The 16218-nt window shown below is 41.9% G+C and overlaps 2 protein-coding genes across 2 annotated transcripts; one reads left to right on the top strand and one right to left on the bottom strand.

Moving 5' to 3' along the window:
• Nucleotides 1-382: 382 nt before the first annotated feature.
• On the top strand, nucleotides 383-5250 carry LOC311127578 (calcyphosin-like protein). Its single transcript, XM_084159395.1, has 5 exons — nucleotides 383-469; nucleotides 838-979; nucleotides 1281-1458; nucleotides 1575-1784; nucleotides 4260-5250. The coding sequence occupies exons 2-5, from the start codon at nucleotides 843-845 to the stop codon at nucleotides 4359-4361; spliced, it is 627 nt and encodes a 208-aa protein (XP_084015521.1). The 5' UTR covers nucleotides 383-469; nucleotides 838-842; the 3' UTR covers nucleotides 4362-5250.
• A 2511-nt stretch (nucleotides 5251-7761) lies between these two features.
• LOC311127921 (interleukin-7 receptor subunit alpha-like) lies at nucleotides 7762-14383 on the bottom strand (the record flags this gene model as incomplete). The annotated part of the gene is made up of 8 exons (XM_084159820.1): nucleotides 7762-8175; nucleotides 10263-10344; nucleotides 10621-10714; nucleotides 10848-11007; nucleotides 11209-11360; nucleotides 13633-13784; nucleotides 13975-14092; nucleotides 14302-14383. 8 exons carry the CDS (start codon nucleotides 14381-14383, stop codon nucleotides 7762-7764), a joined length of 1254 nt encoding a protein of 417 aa, XP_084015946.1.
• Between the last annotated feature and the right edge of the window lie 1835 nt (nucleotides 14384-16218).

The raw sequence follows: 16218 nt of genomic DNA on the forward strand, positions 1-16218 counted from the left end.
GGTTGTCCCATCTAACTATCTTAATGTGAATGCACTAACTGTAAGTCGCTCTGGATAAGAGCGCCTGCTAAATGATTCAAATGCAAATGTAAAATATTGACAGGTGCGTGAATTGGACCCTATTGCTGACATTGCTGAGCATTGGAAATGTGACTAGAACTCTGGGAAAATCTATGGGAGTAAAAAGTACATATTTTCTTAAGGAATGTAGTGAAGTAAAAGTTGTCAAAAAATATAAATAGTAATGTACACATACCCCAAAAACTATTTAATTAGTACTTCAAAGTATTTTTACGTAGTCACTTTACACCACTTTTCGTAAGGTGATTTGCTCTGAAGGGCCAAGGGCGGCAGGCAAGAGCAGAAGGCAGCCCACATTTCTATGGAAACGCGTAGGGGTGGGGACTGGAGAGAGGGGCCGCTGCTGATGTGTTGTTTACAGTTACAGGTTGCAATATTAACTTGTAAGGTAAGTTGCTCGCATCTACAGATAAAGTAGCAAAAAAACTTGTGTTTGGTAAATAAGACGCTAAATATCTAAATGTAACAGTCAGACTTGATTGCAAACATGGTCATAATGCAAACTACTTGCTAGGCTAGTTTGACCGTTCAGCTAGCATGCGCCAGGTGACAACCTGAACCTACCAGTTCCTTTCCCCACTACGCCCTTTTTGTCACAGCTATCGCATAGCTCTAGCTTTATGTTTCATGCATCTTTGTCACCAACGTCACTCAAATACTGTACTAGACATCATTGTTAACTGTCTTAATGTTTTCTGTATCAAATCGCACTGTATGCATGGAAATGAGTTATGCACATGTTTTTCCATGCTGCAGGTATCATGGCAGGGACGTCACGACATGATCGGGAGATGGCAGTGAACGCCAAAAAACAGTTGTCTGTGTGCACAGACCCTGTGGAAAGCCTGAGGCTGCAGTGTCTTGCAAGAGGCTCTTCTGGCATCAAAGGCCTGGGCAGGTGAGAGAAAGACGGTATACTTTTATGTGATGGACAGAGTTAATGGTTCTATATCAAGTGTTGCCCAGGAGGTCATCAACATCAAATGTTTGATGCAGTAGTGATTAACAGGCCTACTGTATCAAATATTTCACTAGTCAAGCCTGTAAAGTAGTCTGAATTAAGCTAAGGACAGCTCTTGGTTGGTTTATAAAATGCAAGGAATGTTTCAGTAATGTAAACTCCAAGAAATACTGTCTAATTTTCTTCAACAGCTAAGTATTTATATGTTTTCTTCTTCAATTGTTTAATTATCTGTCAGAACATTCAAGATAATGGATGATGACAACAACCGTACATTAGATATGAAGGAGTTTATGAAGGGCCTTAATGACTATGGTGTCCTCATCGAGAAAGAGGAAGCCATAGCAATGTTTCAGCGTTTTGACCGGGACAACAGTGGATTCATCGACTTTGATGAATTTCTCCTCACTCTCAGGGTAAATATGAGTGGTAGGGGTAAGCCTCTGACGTACATGATAAGACAAATGTGATCACACTTATGCCATTTGTAAACATTGTGCATTATTTCTGGTTTTGCTGGTTATGATTACAGCCCCCGATGTCCAATGCCAGGAAGGAGGTGATCATACAGGCCTTTAGGAAGCTGGATAAGACTAATGACGGGGTGATCACTATTGAAGATCTGAGGGGGGTTTACAACGTTAAGTACCACCCCAAATATCAAAACGGGGAATGGACAGAGGAGCAAGTATTCCGCAAATTCCTGGACAGCTTCGACTCTCCTTATGACAAGGACGGACAGGTAATACTGATAACATTACACATACAGTACTTGGTCACTTTCAGGCATCAGGGTTGTAAAATATGGAAATGTTGGATAGATATAATTATGGTCTTAGCATCATCCACCTATACTGCTCAACTAACAGCCTGTACATTATTCAGTCAGATATGAATGAGATTATCTGGACGCATATGAGACACATTTCTTAGGCTCCTGACATTTACTGCTTATCTGTGAAACCATCTTAAATTGTTGTTATATTGTATAAGCTACTGCCTTGTTCTTGTTGATCATCATGTCTTATTTCTGGAACACATTAGGTCACACGAGGAGTTCATTAATTACTATGCAGGCGTGAGTGCCTCCATTGATACGGATATCTACTTTATTATCATGATGAAAAGGGCCTGGAAACTTAACTAACGTCTTCTAGATGTTTAGGGTAAAGACTAAAGAGCACTCAACCTTGGGATATGGACAGCAGATGCCATGGTGTTTCCTTCTGCTTATTCTCTATGCAGTAGTTTAGTGGGGTGTAATGCTCTACTTTCAGTTCTTTAGTCCTGTCCTCAAGGTATTTACACTGCTCTTAGAATTTTGGGGCGCTTTAGGCCTATTTCTCAAAGTTGTCAAACTGTCAAAGCTATCAAACTGTTACAGGGCAACATGTACATGGTACAGTACCTAGTAGTGTAATTCTAGTAGAACTGGTAGTTGGTGTAGCTGTGTTTCTCACTGTCAGCCAGCAGATGTCAAGGTTTTATTTTGTCTAGTTCTACACTGAACAAAAATAGAAACGCAACATGCAACACTTTCTAAGATTTTACTGAGTTACAGTTCATATAAGGAAATCAGTCATTTGAAATTAATTCATTAGGCCCTAATCTATGGATTTCACATGACTGGGAATACAGATATACATCTGTTGGTCACAGGTACCTTTAAAAAAAGGTAGGGGCGTGGATCAGACAACCAGTCAGTATCTGGTGCGACCACCATTTGCCTCATGCAGTGCGACACATCTCCTTCGCGTAGAGTTGATCAGGCTGTTGATTGTGACCTTTGGAATGTTTTCCCCACTCCTTTTCAATGGCTGTGCAAAGTTGCTGGATATTGGCGGGAACTGGAACACGCTGTCGTACACGTCGATCCAGATCATCCCAAACATGCTCAATGGGTGACATGTCTGGTGAATATGCAGGCAATGGAAGAACTGGGCCATTTTCAGCTTCCAGGAATTATGTACAAGGGGCATGGGGCCGTGCATTATCATGCTGAAACATGATGTGATGGCGGCGGATGAATGGCATGATAATGGGCCTCAGGATCTCATGACGGTATCTCTGTGCATCGAAATTTCCATCAATAAAATGCAAATGTTTTTGTTGTCAATAGCTTATGCCTGCCTGCCTGCCCATACCATAACCCCACCACCACCATGAGGCTCTCTGTTTACAACGTTAACATCAGCAAAACGCTCGCCCACACGATGCCATGCACGCTGTCGGCCATCTTCCCGGTACAGTTGAAACCGGGATTCATTTGTGAAGAGCACAACTCCAGCGTGCCAGTGGCCATCGAAGGTGAGCATCTGCCCACTGATGAGGACGGCAAGCATGCAGATGAGCTTCCCTGAGATGATTTCTGACAATTTGTGCAGAAATTCTAAGATTGTGCAAACCCACAGTTTCATCAGCTGTCCGGATGGCTGGTCTCAGGCAATCCCACAGGTGAAGAAGCCGGATGTGGAGGTCCTGGGCTGGCGTGGTTACACGTGGTCTGCGGTTGTGAGGCCGGTTGGATGTACTGCCAAATTCTCTAAAACGACGTTGGAGGTAGCTTATGGTAGATAAATTAACATTCTATTCTCTGGCAACAGCTCTGGTGGACATTCGTGCAGTCAGCATGCCAATTGCACGCTCCCTCAAAACTTGAGACTTTGTGTTGTGTGACAAAACTTCACATTTTAGAGTGGCCTTTTATTGTCCCCAGCACCTTTTGTAATGATTATGCTGTTTAATAAGCTTCTTGATATGCCACACCTGTCAGGTGGAAGGATTATCTTGGCAAAGGAGAAATGCTCACGAACAGGAATGTAAACAGATTTGTGCACAACATTTGAGAGAAATAAGCTTTATAGTGTGTACGTAAACTTTCTGGGATCTTTTATTTCAGCCCCTGAAACATGGGACTAACACTTTACATGTTGCGTTTATATTTTTGTTTAGTGTATAATGCACCTTAGTGGCCAGATTAAATAAGCATTTGGACGTTAGATAAAAATGTCTGAATCTGCATTGAGAAACATGAGTATTGATGGATGTAGCAAAAGATTGACACCCTCAGCTCTCATACAACCTTGTCTGTCCCTTTCACCTCTTTGGTGTTCCAGTTTTCAGCCTTATCAGGGCAATGTGGATTTTCTGTCTATCTGACACTGATGGTATAGGCTGGTTCAGTAAGCTCTGTCTGTCACTTCCTCCCCATCTGCAGGTCACCAAGGAGGAGTTTCTGAACTACTACTGCGGAGTCAGCGCCTCCATCGATAGTGATGTCTATTTCATTCTCATGATGAAAAATGCATGGAAATTATGAGTTTTAAGTTGATACATTTATGGTAATGCTTTTTAATGGACTGTTCTTCAAGGTGCCTTCTTAAACGAATATTTCATTATGGAAATCATGTTGACAAACTAATATTTATAATTTCCCAATGATATGCAAATGTTAATGAATGACTTGTTAATATTTTGTGCTATGTGAAAATATGTATTTCAATTAGTCCCTCTCTCCAGAAGCTAACTAACTACATTTGGCTATATTATGTATTGTAGAAAACTTTAGTCCACAGTTTGACGCCTCGATCAGACCGGCAGCGTCATTGCATACCATTTTGTGTAGCTACGCAACTATACTGAACGCATGCATCTACCATACAGTTTTATGCATATGTTGGATATATCCAACGTATGCACTACACAGAACGCAATGCAACTGCTTTCCAACGCAATGCTGCAAAGCAAAAGCAGCATTCCTTTGGAAATGAATGTACTTCTGGTGTACCAAAACGCAATGACGCTTTCGGTCTGATTGAGGCGTCAATGTTAGATACAACTTTATGAAGACACAGGAAAAGCATAGAGATCACCTTACATTCAGATTGGTTGAGCAGATACAACATTAATGATAGATGAAAGTACGGTCATTTTAGGGGATGAGAGCATAATACATTTACTTTTTATTTATTTTTTATGCATGCAATTTGATCTGTTTAATTTTACATTTTTTACATTTTAGTCATTTAGCAGACGCTCTTATCCAGAGCGACTTACAGGAGCAATTAGGGTTAAGTGCCTTGCTTAAGGGCACATCGACAGATTTTTCACCTAGTCAGCTCGGGGATTTGAACCAGCGACCTTTCGGTTACTGGCACAACGCTCTTACCCACTAAGCTACCTGCCGCCCTACATTTAATAAAATGTTTAAACACAAAATTCACCAACAGTCATTCAGTCTACAAACACCAGATGGCTACAGAAAAAAAAAGCAGTAATATAACGAAGCTGATGATGACTATGTCTAATGCTATGTCTCACCTAAAATGTTCAACAAATTGATCAAGCGTTCTGCATTGAAAATTAATGTATGATAGTACATAGTATAGTAATAGTATAATACAGTGAGGGGAAAAAAGTATTTGATCCCCTGCTGATTTTGTACGTTTGCCCACTGACAAAGACATGATCAGTCTATAATTTTAATGTTAGGTTTATTTGAACAGTGAGAGACAGAATAACAACAAAAAAATCCAAAAAAACGCTTGTCAAAAATGTTATAAATTGATAAGCATTTTAATGAGGGAAATAAGTATTTGACCCCTCTGCAAAACATGACTTAGTACTTGGTGGCAAAACCCTTGTTGGCAATCACAGAGGTCAGACATTTCTTGTAGTTGGCCACCAGGTTTGCACACATCTCAGGAGGGATTTGGTTCCACTCCTCTTTGCAGATCTTCTCCAAGTCATTAAGGTTTCGAGGTTGACGTTTGGCAACTCGAACCTTCAGCTCCCTCCACAGATTTTCTATGGGATTAAGGTCTGGAGACTGGCTAGGCCACTCCAGGACCTTTAATGTGCTTCTTCTTGAGCCACTCCTTTGTTGCCTTAGCCATGTGTTTTGGGCCATTGTCATGCTGGAGTACCCATCCACGACCCATTTTCAATGCCCTGGCAGAGGGAAGGAAGTTCTCAACCAAGATTTGACGGTACATTGCCCCGTCCATCGTCCCTTTGATGCGGTGAAGTTGTCCTGTCCCCTTAGCAGTAAAACACCCCCAAAGCATAATGTTTCCACCTCCATGTTTGACGGTGGGGATGGTGTTCTTAGGGTCATAGGCAGCATTCCTCCTCCTCAAAACACGTTGAGTTGATGCCAAAGAGCTCGATTTTGGTCTCATCTGACCACAACACTTTCACCCAGTTGTCCTCTGAATCATTCAGATGTTCATTGGCAAACTTCAGACGGCCCTGTATATGTGCTTTCTTGAGCAGGGAGACCTTGCGGGCGCTGCAGGATTTCAGTCCTTCACGGCGTAGTGTGTTACCAATTGTTTTCTTGGTGACTATGGTCCCAGCTGCCTTGAGATCATTGACAACATCCTCCCGTGTAGTTCTGGGCTGATTCCTCACCGTTCTCATGATCATTGCAACTCCACGAGGTGAGATCTTGCATGGAGCCCCAGGCCGAGGGAGATTGACAGTTATTTTGTGTTTCTTCCATTTGTGAATAATCACACCAACTGTTGTCACCTTCTCACCAAGCTGCTTGGCGATGGTCTTGTAGCCCATTCCAGCCTTGTGTAGGTCTACAATCTTGTCCCTGACATCCTTGGAGAGCTCTTTGGTCTTGGCCATGGTGGAGAGTTTGGAATCTGATTGATTGATTGCTTCTGTGGACAGGTGTCTTTTATACAGGTAACAAACTGAGATTAGGAGCACTCCCTTTAAGAGTGTGCTTCTAATCTCAGCTCGTTACCTGTATAAAAGACACCTGGGAGCCAGAAATCTTTCTGATTGAGAGGGGGTCAAATCCTTTTTTCCCTCATTAAAATGCAAACCAATTTATAACATTTTTTACATCTGTTTTTCTGGATTTTTTTGTTGTTATTCTGTCTCTCACTGTTCAAATAAACCTACCATTAAAATTATAGACTGATAATTTCTTTGTCAGTGGGCAAATGTACAAAATCAGCAGGGGATCAAATACTTGTTTCCCTCACTGTACATTCAAAGTAAAAAACAACATACTGGTAACTGCAGGAAATACAATCATTTATGTGCAAAAAAGACAAAAAAAAACGTAATGACACATTTGTCAGATAAACATGGAAATAAGGTTTGATTAATTTATGTATATAAATGTGTAGAAGGGTTTAAACCCTGAGGAATTGAATGATACATTCTAGGTTTACTTTGCAGCTGTTGTCATGGTAAAGTAAAGAGTATCTTTGTGAAGGCCATAAGAAGCAGCAGCGTGTATTGTAATAATTATAATAATATTAGGCCAGGGTGTCACGGTGGCTCAGTATATTATCCTCAGTATAATATACAGAATGGGAAGAAGTGCAAATGCAAAAATAATATATAAAGGAGGGACAGCTTTGTATTTCAAGTTAGTCAAGTCAAGTTCTCCCTTGTCTTGTGCAGCTACCAACAGATTAATAACACAAGACCAAAGAAACACAATGAGGATTATTCCTGTTCTGTCTCCTATCATTTGTAAATAACATGTGCATTGAGTTCTGCTAGTCTCTTGTGATACTGGGAGTCAGTGGATAATCATTTTGAGTCATAGTGGATCAAATAGACTTAAAATAAAAGCAGCCGTTAACAAAGTCACTCAGAGCTCAGAGTAAGAATGTAATAAGCAGCCATAACCTTGAATATATATATATATATCTCTATACATATAATCTATCTCTCTCTCTCTACATCTCTCACTGGATCTGATAGAAACTAGACATGGTGACATACACCTCATCTTGCTGGGTAGCACCTAGCGCCTCAGAACCAACGTTACCATCACTGTCGTCTGTCTCCACGCTCTCCGTGTCACTCTTCAGATCCAGGATGCACATGTTGGAGTCAGTGCTCCCAGCCCCAAAGTTGAGGTGCTCTCCTGGGGACTCACACCTCAACAGTATGGCCTCCGACCCTCCAGTACTGGTGCTATGGCAGGACTTCGTATCCCCATCACACTCTTGAATGAGGCATTGATCTTTGACCTCAGTGAGGTATTGGGCGTCAGAGTCAGTGGGTTGGGCAGTAACGTGCTGCTCCCCGGCCAGCTCCACCGGCTGGATGTTGAGATCACTGAACACCTCAGGGTTGAAGCTCAGAGGTTGGCCCTGCTGGGTCACAGGAAAGAGACAAGATAAACCAATATCCTCCTAACTCATTATGGACATTATTGTTCCCAGTCTAGTGCATATCAGAGGATTTACACTACATGACCAAAATGCTCGTCGAACATCTCATTCCAAAATCATGTGCATTAATATGGAGTTGGTCCCCCTTTGCTGCTATAACCGCCTCCACTCTTCTGGGAAGGCTTTCCACTAGAGGTTGGAACATTGCTGCGGGGACTTGATTCCATTCAGCCACAAGAGCATTCGTGAGGTCGGGCACTGATGTTGGACGATTAGGCCTGGCTCGCAGTCAGCGTTCCAATTCATCCCAAAGGTGTTCGATGGGGTTGAGGTCAGGGCTCTGTGCAGGCCAGTCAAGTTCTTCCACATGGATCTCGACAAACCATTTCTGTATGGACCTCGCTTTATGCATGGGGGCATTGTCATTCTGCAACAGGAAGGGGCCTTCCCCAAACTGTTGCCACAAAGTTGGAAGCACAGAATCATCTAGAATGTCATTGTATGCTGTAGTGTTAAGATTTCCCTTCACTGGAACTAAGGGGCCTAGCCCGAAACATGAAAAACAGCCCCAGACCATTATTCCTCCTCCACCAAACTTTACAGTTGGTGCTATGCGTTCGGGAAGGTAGTGTTCTCCTGGCATCTGCCAAAGCCAGATTCGTCTGTCGGACTGCCAGATGGTGAAGCGTGATTCATCACCTCAGAGAATGTGTTTCCACTGCTCCAGAGTCCAATGGCGGAGAGCTTTACACCACTCCAGATGACGTTTGGCATTGTGCATGGTGATCTTAGGCTTGTGTGTGGCTGATTGGCCATGGAAACCCATTTCATGAAGCCCCCGACTAACAGTTCTTGTGCTGACATTGCTTCCAGTGAGAGTTTGGAACTCGGTAGTGAGTGTTGCAACCGAGGACAGACTATTTTTACGCGCTACGCGCTTCAGTACTCGGCTGTCCCGTTCTATGAGCTTGTGTGGCCGCTTCGCGTCTGAGCCGTTGTTGCTCCTAAACATTTCCACTTCACAATAACAGCACTTATAGTTGACCGGGACAGCTCTAGAAGGGCAGAAATTTGACGAACTGACTTGTTGGAAAGGTGGCATCACGTTGAAAGTCACTGAGCTCTTCAGTAAGGCCATTCTACTGCCAAAGTTTGTCTATGGAGATTGCATAGCTGTGTGCTGGATTTTATATACGTGTCAGCAACAGGTGTGGCTGAAATAGCAGAATCCACTAATAGGAATGGGTGTCCACATACTTCTGTATATACAGTGCATTCGGGAAGTATTCAGACCCCTTCCCTTTTTCCACATTTTGTTACGTTACAGCCTTATTCTAAAATGGATTAAATTATATATTTTCCTCATTAATCTACACACAATTCCCCATAACGACAAACCGAAAACAGGTTTTTAGAAATGTTTGCAAATGTATACAAATAAAAAACAGAAATACCTTATTTACATAAGTATTCAGACCCTTTGCTTTGAGTCTCGAAATTGAGCTCAGGTGCATCCTGTTTCCATTGATCATCCTTGAGATGTTTCTGCAAATTGATTGGAGTCCACCTGTGGTAAATCCAATCGATTGGACATGATTTGGAAAGGCACACACCTGTCTATAAGGTCCCACAGTTGACAGTGCATGTCAGAGCAAAAACCAAGCCATGAAGTCGAAGGAATTGTCCGTAGGGCTCAGAGACAGGATTGTGTCGAGGCACAGATCTGGGGAAGGTTACCAAAAACATTCTGCAGCATTGAAGGTCCCCAAGAACACAGTGGCCTCCATCATTCTTAAATGGAAGATGTTTGGAACCACCAAGACTCTTCCTAGAGCTGGCCGCCCGGCCAAACTGAGCAAGAACTCTCAAGACTGTAATCGCTGCCAAAGGTGCTTCAACAAAGTACTGAGTAAAGGGTCTGAATACTTATGTAAATGTGATATTTCATTATGGGGTATTGTGTTTAGATTGATGAGGAAACTTTTTTTTTTTTAATAAGGCTGTAACGTAACAAAATGTGGAAAAAGTCAAGGGGTCTGAATACTTTCCGAATGCACTGTATAGTATACCTTCATTGGCTCGTAGGTCTGGACGATCTGGAGAAGTGTGTGTTTGGGATGTGGAATGCTTGGCCATATGAAGGAATGTATTCTGTGAGGAAAGAGAGACATGAGAGAGGCTGACATGGAGGACATGCACATACACACACACACACACACACACACGTACACACACACACACGTACACACACACGTACACACACACACGTACACACACGTACACACACACGTACACACACACACACGTACACACACACACACGTACACACTCACACACACACACGTACACACACACACACACACACGTACACACACACACACACAAAATATGATTTGCAGAGGAAAAGGAGACCAATTTAATACTCACTGTTTTCTCCAGAAAATACTAACTGCCAAAGTCACCAGCAGCAGATCAAAAATGGCCACAATGAGTGAGTAGGTCAGCATCTGCACATTTGTCTCTGTAGAGGAGTGGGGAGAGAAAGAGAGCAGAGACAATGCATGTGACTCCCATTTCCTCTACCCTCAATCACTTCCAAATGCACAGTCTCGATATCATGCTATACTTTTTAGACGCTGTAAGTCTTTTTTTACCTGCGTCTGTTCTGAAACTGAGAGAGGCACTCCATTCACTCCAGCTACCATCAAAGTACTTCCCGTTTGGCTTGGCTCGAACCTTGACGTGATACTCTGTGTTCTTATGGAGGTACTCTTTCCCCTCAATGATCAGAGGCTGATAGGTTATGTTTTGAACCTATGAACAGGGTACACCATAAAATAAGAAAAAGACAAGAAATTGTATTCATAGAATATACTGTACTATACAGAGTAACTACAGTGTTGTTAAATAATTATTATTTCTGATTAAATTAAAGGGAAATATAATAAATATAAATCATATAATTAAGCGTTTGTATCTACAAATCCAAGAAAAATAGGTTTTTAGCTACTGTACCAGAGTATTTTTGACACTCCAGATGCGAAATTGGAACAGTTGATTGTTGGGTTTCAGGTAATCATTTAGGTATGGATTCCCAATGTAAATAAAAGCCTGGTTGGAGCTCCACAGAAATGTGACATTCACCACCCAAGGACTCATGGGTTTAACTGAACCGTAAAGATGAACAAATGAACAAGAAACAGAGGATAAGTGTTAAGGGTAATCGATGAAGGATACAACTAAGGGCTATCAATTGATGGAAGATGTCATGTAAGAATGTGTCATGGTACTGTCATTCGAACATAGTGTCTTCACTGACATTTTCAACCTCTCCCTGACCCAGTCTGTAATACCTACAGTACCAGTCAAAAGTTTGGACACACCTACTCATTCAAGGGTTTTACTTTATTTATACTATTTTCTACATTGTAGAATAATAGTGAAGACATCAAAACTATGAAATGACACATGGAATCATGTAGTAACCAAAAAAGTGCTAAACAAATCAAAATAGATTTTAGATTTTAGATTCTTCAAAGTAGTAACCCTTTGCCTTGATGACAGCTTTGCACACTCTTGGCATTCTCTCAACCAGCTTCACCTGGAATGCTTTTCAGTCTCTTGATGGAGTTCCCACATATGCTGAGCACTTGTTGGCTGCTTTTCCTTCACTCTGCGGTCCAACTCATCCCAAACCATCTCAATTGGGTTGAGGTTGGGTAATTGTGGAGGCCAGGCCATCTGATGCAGCACTCCATCAATCTCCTTCATGGTCAAATAGCCCTTACACAGCCTGGAGGTGTGTTTTGGGTCATTGTCCTGTTGAAAAACAAATGATAGTCCCACTAAGCGCAAACCAGATTGGATGGCGTATTACTGCAGAATGCTGTGGTAGCCATGCTGGTTAAGTGTGCCTTGAATTCTAAATAAATCACTGACAGTGTCACCAGCAAAGCACTCCCACACCATCACACCTGCTCCTCCATGCTTCACGGTGGAATCCACACATGTGGAGATATCATCAGTTCACCTACTCTGCGTCTAACAAAGACACGGCGGTTGGAACCAAAAATCTCAAATTTGGACTCCAGACCAAAGGACAGATTTCCACCGGTCTAATGTCCATTGCTCGTGTTTCTTGGCCCAAGCAAGTCTCTTCTTCTTATTGGTGTCCTTTAGTAGTGGTTTATTTGCAGCAATTCGACCATGAAGGCTTGATTCACGCAGTCCCCTCTGAACAGTTGATGTTGAGATGTGTCTGTGACTTGAACTCTGTGAAGCATTTATTTGGGCTGCAATTTCTGAGGCTGGTAACTCTAATGAACTTATCCTCTGCAGCAGAGGTACCTCTGGGTCTTCCTTTCCTGTGGCGGTCCTCATGAGAGCCAGTTTCATCATAGCGCTTGATGGTTTTTGCGACTGCACTTGAAGAAACTTTCAAAGTTCTTGAAATGTTCCGTATTGACTGACCTTCATGTCTTAAAGTATCGATGGACTGTCGTTTCTCTTTGCTTATTTAAGCTGTTCTTGCCATAATATAGACTTGGTATTTTACCAAATAGGGCTATCTCCAGCCACCCAAGTCATAGAGTCTGGAACCAACAGGACTCTGACAGCTTCTACCCCAAGCCATAAGGCTGCTAAATTGTTAATTAAAAAGATAACCAATAGGCCTCCCAGGCTGTGTCGCAGCCAGCCGCGACCGGGAGACCCATGAGGCGGCGCACAATTGGCCCAGCTTCGTCCGGGTTAGGGGAGGGTTTGGCCTGCCATGATGTCCTTGTCCTATCGTGCTCTAGTGGGCTGGGCGTATGTACGCTGACTTCGGTTGCCAGTTGTAAGGTGTTTCCTCCGACACATTGGTGCGGCTGGCTTCCGGGTTAAGCAAGCAGTGTGTCAAGAAGCAGTGCAGGGTCGTGTTTCAGAGGACGCATGGCTCTCGACCTTCGCCCCTCCCTAGTCCGTACGGGAGTTGCAGCGATGGGACAAGACTGTAACTACCAATTGGATATCACGAAATTGGGGAGAAAAAAGGGGTGAAAAAATAAATATAACCAATAGCTATCCGGACTATTTTCATTGACTCTTTTTTCACTAACTCTTCTGACTCATCACATACGCTGCTGCTACTGTTTATTATCTATGTTGCCTAGTCACTTTATCCCTACCTATAAACATACAGTACATGTACTGTCTGCCTCAATTACCTCATACCCCTGCACATCGACTCGGTACTACCCATGTATATAGCCAAGTCACCGTTACTCATTGTGTATTTATTCCTCTTGTTTTTCTAATATTCTATATTTATTTTTTTGCATTGTTGGAAAAGTACCCGTAAGTAAGCATTTTCACTGTTCGTCTACACCTGTTGTTTACGAAGCATGTGACAAATTGGTGTAATTTAGGGTGAGAAGGTATGAAATGATGATAACTTACTTATTTTTGCCAAGATAATTGTTTTCCAAAATGTGCTGCCTCTATTTAATTGAATGGTGAGATTATACAGCGGCAGAGTGGCCAGGTCCGTAAATGTGACATTATTCCCATTCTCTGTCAGACAGCGTTGCTCATCACTGCTCTCGCTGTAGCTGTAAACATAATGTTCATAAAATCAGATTTGAGGAATAATTTCCTAATCTATCTGAGGATTCTACACATTTGGATATCTGAATGTGCAGTAAGGGTGGAGTTCTTCTACCCATGATTTTTGTCCTATGTGTTGTATAAGCTCCTAACTAACACAGCTGATGTTCAGTGGTCTTCTAGGAGGTTCGTTACCAAAGAGTCATGGCTTTTACGTCCTCTATTTCATCATCTTCATTGTCATCGTCAAGGTGGCAGGTTAGGGTGTTTGGTGACAACAGACTGAGATGAGAAGTGCAGAGTATTCTGGGTTCTGGGAGGGAAATGAAAGAAGTTCAGCAATTTAGATGAGGTCAAGAGCAGCAAATCCAGATACATTTTGTCAACTAAAGAAATGGTATGGAGTGAGAATTAACAGTCAATGATGCACCATCACTGTATTTGTGGACACAAACGTTGCAGTGAATGTAAATCATTCTTAAAGAGAATTACAATAACTCTAAAAGAGAAAAGGCAGCTCACCATTGTCAGCCCATTCTCTTCCACTTTGAGAGTGCACCAGAACCGGGAGAAGGACTAGGGCAATCCACAGGCTGTATGCCATTTCTCACAAAGCTGTCACACTAACGTAAGATGTAGCTAGTGGCCCCACACACAGCAGTGTTAGACTCTGGGGCACACAAGCACAAGGAACTCAAAGTGATGTCTCAGCTGTTTCAATGAACTGTCAGTATAAATATCCATAGGAGAGCAGAAAAGAGAGAGAGAGTGGAAGGAAGAGGGAGTGGCAAAATTAGAGAGAGCGAGAGGGCGGGGGCAGAGAAGGGTTTTTTGGGTCCATATACGTTTAGGCAATTGTCAGGTTATATTCTTGAAAGACAGAGCCCTGTGATATCCATGAGAGTAGTATGGATACTCATCCAATTGTCGGGTTATATTATTCTGATATTGACGGGCTAACCATAACTTCAAGATTTGTATTATACTTGTTTATTATGAGCACACTACTCTCAGGGATATCACAGGGTCAGTCTTTCAAGGTTTATCTGGCCAGGTCACATTCCTATATGATAATTTCAGATAGTTGTTTGTGTGAGAACGTTCTAGGAAAAGGGGAGGTGTTGGGTGCCAATATGTTCAGTGCTCCAAGCATTACAATATGAGAAAGGTTTGCTGTTATGGAGACCTTGTATATTTACACAGACAGAAGAATATATTATTTTCTTACTTTTAAACACTTGTGTTTTTTCATAGCGTAAGGAACTGGTCATTTGAACATTAGAATACTTTTCAGCTTTCTTTGCTATTGTGCAACAACCTGTGCATTTACTATTGTGCAACAACCTGTGCATTTACTAATGTGCAACAACCTGTGCATTTGCTATTGTGCAACAACCTGTGCATTTGCTATTGCGCAACAACCTGTGCATTTGCTATTGTGCAACAACCTGTGCATTTACTATTGTGCAACAACCTGTGCATTTACTATTGTGCAACAACCTGTGCATTTGCTATTGTGCAACAACCTGTGCATTTACTATTGTGCAACAACCTGTGCATTTACTATTGTGCAACAACCTGTGCATTTGCTATTGTGCAACAACCTGTGCATTTGCTATTGTGCAACAACCTGTGCATTTACTATCGTGCAACAACCTGTGCATTTACTAATGTGAAACAACCTGTGCATTTACTATTGTGCAACAACCTGTGCTACGTGCATTTAAAAAGAAGATAGTCTTCCTCTCCGTGTACCAACAACCATGAAGAGAAAAACAAACCAGTAACCTACAAACCACTTCCTGTCAACTCAAGTTAACTGGTTTGGTTTCAAATGAGGCCAGAACGTACTCAACTTACTCAACACTAACCTTATCACTGAACAAGAGTTTGAGTTTGAATAATTCGTCACAATCTATATATCCTTTATTGCTTGCCAAAATATAAAATCAGAAAAAGGAGTTCACACCATTTCCCATTACAGGATGTTGTGAAGATGACTTGACACTTGGCATGCTTGTTTTAACAGTTTCAGTATTACAATGATAAGGTTCCATTGCATTTGTGGTATGACTAATGTGTCCTGGACAGGAAAGAAAATCCCCTTACTGTTTATAATTTCCCAACATTTTCATGTTATGTCTAGAGACCAACTTAACTACCAAGGAAAGCATTTGATTTGGGCTATTCTGAATTCAGCATGTTTTTTTGCAGCACTTTAAAATGTCAATTTGTATTTGTATTCATATTCTGTTTTCTGTCTTTCAATTCAGTCTTAATTTGGTTTGGAATGCCCCCATAGTTTCTATTCACTATTTATTCTAGTGACCCATTTTTGTTAAATAACCACAAGGCTGTGCTTCTATACTTTGGCACACCATATGATTACTTCCTTACCACAGAAGAGAGCACAGCAAAAGCTGGTCAGACCTGTGGTCT

This window comes from Coregonus lavaretus (genome assembly GCF_964263955.1).
Source record: "Coregonus lavaretus genome assembly, chromosome: 4".
NCBI lineage: Eukaryota > Metazoa > Chordata > Actinopteri > Salmoniformes > Salmonidae > Coregonus > Coregonus lavaretus.